We start from the raw sequence: 7,440 nt of genomic DNA on the forward strand, positions 1-7,440 counted from the left end.
CCTTCTCCATTAACCACTTCACTGTACCTTCACCATTAACCACACTGTACCTTTTCAATTAACCACACTGTACCTTTCAATTAACCACACTGTACCTTCTCCATTAACCACTTCACTGTACCTTCACCATTAACCAGACTGTACCTTCTCAATCAACCACTTCACTGTACCTTCACCATTAACCAGACTGTACCTTCTCAATCAACCACTTCACTGTACCTTCTCAATTAACCACTTCACTGTACCTGTACCATTAACCACTTCATGTACCTTCACCATTAACCACACTGTACCTTCTCCATTTATTAACCACTTCCTGTACCTTCCCCATTAACCACTTCACTGTACCTTCACCATTAACCAGACTGTACCTTCTCCATTAACCACTTCACTGTACCTTCACCATTAACCAGACTGTACCTTCTCCATTAACCACTTCACTGTACCTTCACCATTAACCACACTGTACCTTCTCCATTAACTGTACCTTCACCATTAACCAGACTGTACCTTCTCAATCAACCACTTCACTGTACCTTCTCAATTAACCACTTCACTGTACCTTCTCCATTAACCACTTCACTGTACCTTCACCATTAACCAGACTGTACCTTCTCAATCAACCACTTCACTGTACCTTCACCATTAACCACTTCACTGTACCTTCTCCATCAACCACTTCACTGTACCTTCTCAATCAACCACTTCAATGTACCTTCTCAATTAACCACACTGTACCTTCACCATTAACCACTTCACTGTACCTTCACCATTAACCACTTCACTGTACCTGAACCATTAACCACTTCATGTACCTTCACCATTAACCACTTCACTGTACCTGAACCATTAACCACTTCATGTACCTTCCCCATTTACCACTTCACTGTATCTTCTCCACTTACCACTTCCTCTTCTTATTATACCCTTGGCAAAATAAAAATCTCGCATCGGCTATCTATTGTGACTGGGTTCTTCTATATCTTCTGATCTTTCCTTCTTTTTCTTTTGCCGGAGGAGGTCTTAAGAAGGCTGTTTTGTTGTTGTTGTTGTCATTTTGCCCTTAAGTTTCCTCCCTTGCTATAAAAAAAAAAATCATATTCATTATCGCTACCGTACTCTCCTCTTACTAATCTTGCATCGACAATCTACAGTAACTTTTTTTCTTTTTCATTAATTTACACTCCTTTCCGCTGCCGTACTCTCCTCTTACTAGCCTCGCATCGACAATCTACAGTAACTATTTTTCTTATTCCTTTATACTCGTTATGGCCCCTGTACTCTTCTCTTACTAATCAACAGCTTTCCATATGAGCTGCGCGCAAAGCCGGGCAAATCATGCATCAGCTACGAGGCTCAAGGCTTTAGACGCAAATGCATCGGGATACACCTACATCAGGGTCCACGGATCGACCAGGGAGCAGGGTCGGGACGGGGAGGATGACGGGGGAGTGGGCGGATTGGGGGTTAATATACGCCTGCTGAGCTCCCACGGGTCGGAACGCAACGGGGAATGGGGGGGAGGCCTCTCTCTCTCTCTCTCTCTCTCTCTCTCTCTCTCTCTCTCTCTCTCTCTCTCTCTCTCTCTCTCTCTCTCTCTCTCTCCTACGTTTTCTCCTTTTTCTTTCATATCTCCTTTTCGTTGCTTGCTAACAGAAATTAATAAACATAGAGGAAAAGAAAATAGACAGAGAAATAGGAAGAACGAGAAAAGAGAGAGAGAGAGAGAGAGAGAGAGAGAGAGAGAGAGAGAGAGAGAGAGAGAGAGAGAGAGAGAGAGAGAGAGAGAATATATTCATGTCTCTCCCTTGCTTGCTAAAAAAAAATATCTGTATATATACGTACATAGAGAAAGAATGAAACAAATAAACAAATAAAGAGGAAGAGAGAGAAAAAGAAAAAGAGATGGTATATAACATAATATTCAGAAATAACGGAACTGTATCTTGAAGGGAAAACACCGAGGATATAGGAGCTGATGTTGACACTGTACACAGTCGCCTCTCTCGAAGTGTAAAACATTTTCGTGCCCAGTCAAGTACAAAGACATCCGTAATGCAAAGCTCCACCTCATTGCATCCCCCACTACGACAGGAGACAGCCGGACACCAGAACTTTAATAACAAGGTAAAATCCTCCAAAAGACTCCACAGGGCTCACGTAAATCAATACAGCAAGCATCGGGAGACAAAAGCAAAAGGACTCAGCAAAAAAAATAAGGACCAAAATGACTGCCAAGGAAGACCACGTCAACAAGGACCCAGACAGAGGACGGTGCCAGTATTGCCCATGAACTCATAGAATCCTGGACGTTAGTTACAATAACACCTGAAGACAAAATGCACACTCCTAGAAATCCAAGAAAACTTATCTGAATTGAAAATAATCTCTATAATCTATCTCTGCATGGCCTTACAGCTGAGAGGAGCACTACGTCAGCTGTATGTATCACACGTGAAACAATATAACTCGCGAAAGGACAAGGAACAAGTTGCACAATTATCCAGGGTGGCATGACCAAGGCATTTGATCAAGTCTGAATACAAGCGTTCCAATACAAACTTTTGCACAATGGAATGCAAGACTTGACCGAAAATCTATTATGCGACTTCCTCCGTCTACGCTCAGCATCCATTAAAGCCAATTTAGCAACATCACCACCCTTCCTCTAAACAGCGGAGCGGCTCAGGAAGGCGTGTTATCTCCACCACTATCTATCACCCACACGTCTGACATGCCTCGGCCTGATAACGCCGCCTGAATGGACATTTATTATGCCAACGATGCAACCCAGACTGTGGCCTCTAATGGATTCCTGGAGGGCCGCGACGCCTTGGTGGAAAGGGAGGCGACGAGACTAATCAATTTTGAGAGAGTTTACATGGAAGATTAAAACAAACATGGATAAACGTTCTTTGTTTTCACTCGGCAGAAATAAACTACATGATATACAAACACAAGAAAGTGCCATCTCACACCAGAAACTGAAACGTGTAAGGCTCCTAAAGACGTTGCTAGTGTTCATAAGGGCTTGGGAATGTCCACAAATTTGAGAAAAACCATCCTATATAGTTATTCATCAAACATTTCGAGTCATATATGTTCTCCTATAAAGCAGAGGCGTTAAGTCAGGGCGACATAAACCTCCTAAGTAAGTGGATGAAGCGAACTGATGGTAAATGTGTGAGGGACAGTAAAAGTGCTCATTAAAAGTGAAATGACTGAGTTGAAAGCCGTTATTGATTGACGATAAAGACTATCTAATAATAATGGTAAGGACTGAGTGAACTAAGAGGAAACTGACTTATAAAACTGAATTAACGCCTAAGAGAGCCACAAAAAATTACAACTGGTCAGAGTGAGTGAGAAAACGGCAATGAACTTTCTCAAATCATTAACCCATACCAAGATTGATCGATAAAGTTGGTAAAGATTGAGTGAACTTGGAAAAAAAAATGACAGGTGAGATTGAAATAGCGCGTAAGAAAGCTACACAAATCGAAAACTGGTGCGAGTGAGTGAGAAGCCGAGGATGAATTTTCTTATACCCAAAAACCATCCCAAGATTGACCGATAAAGTTGGTAAAGGTTGAGTGAACTAATACAAAGAACTGACAGGTGAAATTGAGTTAGCGCGTATAAGAGAGCGTCAAAAAAACTAAAACTGTTGAGAGTGAGTGAAAAACTGAGGCTAAATTTTCTTAAACCCAAAAGCCTTGCCAAGATTGACCGATAAAGTTGATAAAGATTGAGTGAACTAATACAAAAAACGCGAAAGAGAACTGAAAACACAACAACTGCTGAGTGAGTGAAAAACTAAGGTTAAATTTTCTTAAACCCAAAAGCCTTGACAAGATTGACCGATAAAGTTGATAAAGATTAAGTGAACTAATACAAAAAACGCGTAAGAGAACTGAAGAAAAAAAAACTAAAACTGATGAGTGAGTGAAAAACTAAGGATAAATTTTCTTAAACCCAAATGCCATCCCAAGATTGACCGATAAAGTTGATAAAGATTGGGTGAACTAATACAAAGAACGCGTAAGAGAACTGAAAAAAAAAACTGTTGAGAGGGAGTGAAAAACTGAGGATAAATTTTCTTAAACCCAAATGCCATCCCAAGATTGACCGATAAAGCTGATAAAGACTGGGTGAACTAATACAAAGAACGCGTAAGAGAACTGAAAAAAAAAAAACTGCTGAGTGAGTGAAAAACTAAGGCTAAATTTTCTTAAACCCAAAACCATCCCAAGATTGACCGATAAAGTTGGTAAAGTAGACTGAAAAAAAAAATAGATGAATTCTCTTAAACCCGCGCGCCAGCCCAGGAGGTGAGGATGGGGTGACGTCGAGCCATCAATCCTGCGCGACGTATAGTTATTGCTTTACTGGACAGTGTCAACATTTGTCCTCCGTCAACCCCGCCTCGATTAAATATACCTGCGCGGGGTCGCTCACCTTCACTGGACATTTTTCTTCGTTTTTCTTTTCCCTGAGATAATTTACTTCACACGGGTCCACGCTTAATTACCTACATTATTCTCTCTCTCTCTCTCTCTCTCTCTCTCTCTCTCTCTCTCTCTCTCTCTCTCTCTCTCTCTCTCTCTCTCTCTCTCTCTCTCTCTCTCTCTCTCTCTCTCTCTCTCTCTCTCTCTCTCTCTCTCTCTCTCTCTCTCTCTCTCTCTCTCTCTCTCTCTTATTAATTCAAAACAGCGTCTTGCTCTGCTAATTCTTCTCGCGCCCTTCTTTTCATTCCGGTTGCTTGATTACCTTCGTCTTAAACCCAATTACACGTCTTTATTGTTCTTCCTGCAATTTTCTCCTTTATTACCCCATTACTTCCCTTCCCCTTTGATCTCTTTCATCCCGTGGCTTTCACAGGGCTGACGCATGTTTTTCCTTTTCTTTTTTTTGATCTGCATATACCGCCGGCCAAGCTACAAAGTTAAGACCAAGGCCAAGAGGAAAGTTAACAAGAATAATATTGAAAAACTGAAAAATTAGTTGTATTTCCTTCTCTTTTCTCTTTCGTATTGTTTTTGTTTTTTTGTCTCAGCGCTTTGGCAAAAAAAAATAATGCTGAGGAGAAAAGGGAAAAGTTTCATTTCGTCCCACCACCAACAACTTGTGATACTACAAAAAAAAATTATCATAAAAGCTTGGGTACTCTGTGTGAATAGAACAGGAGGGGAGCGAGAATCCACCCAACAACACCTGAGAAATTGTAAACAAGAACCGAGATTGAACAACACAAACTGTAGCTGCTGAAATACCGGAGTCGCTAAATGAAAATTCGAGAGAGAACGAAACCCACGGCCCTGATTAAAACGAAGGGAAGAAAAGGAAGTCCACCCGCGTCTCTTCTATAAAAATTGGGCACAGAGAATCGAGGACAAAAACTGAAGCACAACATAACGCGAGCCGGGACGATGACTGAAGACACGAAGGAAGGATTTACACAAACATCTTTCATCTGATAATTAAACACAGCCGCGCGCACACACACACACACACACACACACACACACACACACACACACACACACACACACACACACTAACACTAACACTGTTATAACACTAACACTAAGGCACTAACATTCTTTTGTTTGGAAACATTGAAAGTAAACATTGACACCCGTAACCAAACTCAACTTAGAAACAACAACAAAACTGCTTCAGAAACTACATAAAAACAACAAAAAGACTTCTAAATTAGGATAAACCCTCGCTTCATAAACTATAAATTAATAACCATCTATAAGAGCTTAAAACTAGATAACACAAGCTAACTCGACTCACCTGGTGACGTTCCTGGTGCCCTTGTCCTTGGCCATGGAGAAGACGATGATGCTGTTCCCGGACACGCCGAGCAGGAAGGTGAGGGCGTGAGTCACCACGATGGGCACGAAGCTCGGGTTGGCCTTGTGGGGCTTCGTCATCTCCATGGGGTCGTCGAGGGGCAGGCAGTTGGTCCGGAAGGACGTGATGTTTTCCAGGAAGGTTTTGCAGTTGAGCTCCTCGGCCACGCGCATCCACTCGCTGTCCGCCCCGCCGTTCTCGGCGGCGGAAAAGTTCCTCTCGAGTGGAGAGTGCGAGGCGTTGGTGAGCAGCTCGAGGGCGCCGGGAGTCGTGAAGTTCGCTGAGGCTCCGAAGAACGACACATTGTCATCGAGACTCCCTGCTCCCATGTAGCTCTCCGACACCTGCAGCTCCGTAATGATGACCGCCGGGGCCATGGCGGTGGCCATGCTTTGTCTTGTTTGTTCGTCTATAGAGCAGTTTTATAGCACTGGAAGATCTGTTATTGGCTTGTTTCTGTTATTCACCTTTCCCACACAACCAGCTCAGTGAAAAGGACTGACGGGGTCATGGTGGCAGCCATGCTGTGTCTTGTTTTTCTTCAGTCAACGAACAGTTTTGTAGCACCGGATGATCTGTTAACGAGTTGTTTCAGTTATTCACTTTTGCCGGACACCAGCTCCGTGAAGAGGAGGGGCAGCCATGACTGAATAATTTTATGTCTTGTTTTCCCGTCTTGAGGATCTGTTAGTGAGTGTTTGTTTCATTTATTAACTTTTCGCTTCTCGTCCCATCACGCTTCACCTGCCTCGCCTCGCCGCTCAGGTTATGAAGGCAGCGAGGAATCAACAGGCGAGGAATCCACACCTGCAGCACACGGGGAAGTGTGTCCTTGACGTGTCGCTTTACTGTGAGTCACTTTCATCGGCCTTGTGTTTCATATTACCTTCCTTTTCCCTCAACATTCTTTCCATTTCAGTAAAGAAGAAAGAAAAGAACGGAAACCAGACCTGCCTGAAATAATAAACGACAATATATGAAAAAGAATTAAAATATCAGTGACGAGTCTATATTAGCTAAAAGATACACCCTTCAGTTACACAAAAGAAAATACTAAAAATAAAGTGCACCACAGAGACAGAAACATCAAGTTCCTGGAGAGCAATGATTGTGGTTCTTCAGTAAACGGTATACATTATACTAATGATATTGTTATTACTATCTATACACCAACAATGATAATAATAATAATAATAATAATAATAATAATAATAATAATAATAATAATAATAATAATAATAATGACGATAATGATATTTTTTTTTCAATCTAGTCCAATCCTCGTCTGTTTCCTGAGATACCGACTCGTTCCTTCATCGCCTTTTTTTCAAGTTCGCGTCACGTTACAAACAAGCGTTTCCGGCGGCAGAGGATGTGATTCATTTGTTTTGTTCTCGAGGTGTGTGTGGGGGGGGGGGGGTAAGGGGAGGGGGATTTTGTGCCTGAAAGCTTTCTAGAACAAATTATCATTCCATATATTTTTCTCCCTCATCCAATTTCACGCCACACTAACCGGGACGCACTCAAGGTGAAAAGAGGACAAAAAGGAAAACACAAGGCTCTAGCCAAAGTGTGAAA

The 7,440-nt window shown here is 42.1% G+C and overlaps 2 protein-coding genes across 4 annotated transcripts in view; both read right to left on the bottom strand.

The window, feature by feature from the left end:
- LOC127004503 (allatostatin-A receptor-like) overlaps nt 1-6,816 on the bottom strand; it is a 65,385-nt gene extending 58,569 nt beyond the window's left edge. For all 3 annotated transcript variants that reach the window (XM_050872288.1, XM_050872286.1, XM_050872287.1), the window contains exon 1: nt 5,803-6,816. In XM_050872288.1, coding sequence (XP_050728245.1) covers nt 5,803-6,251 — 449 coding nt within the window. In that variant the 5' untranslated portion in view covers nt 6,252-6,816. The remainder of the gene's footprint in view (nt 1-5,802) is intronic.
- Nucleotides 1-7,440, bottom strand: part of LOC127004502 (ras and EF-hand domain-containing protein-like) — a 145,661-nt gene that overhangs the window by 59,631 nt on the left and 78,590 nt on the right. The gene's annotated exons all lie outside the window — the stretch shown is intronic.

Source organism: Eriocheir sinensis, chromosome 28 (assembly GCF_024679095.1).
Source record: "Eriocheir sinensis breed Jianghai 21 chromosome 28, ASM2467909v1, whole genome shotgun sequence".
NCBI lineage: Eukaryota > Metazoa > Arthropoda > Malacostraca > Decapoda > Varunidae > Eriocheir > Eriocheir sinensis.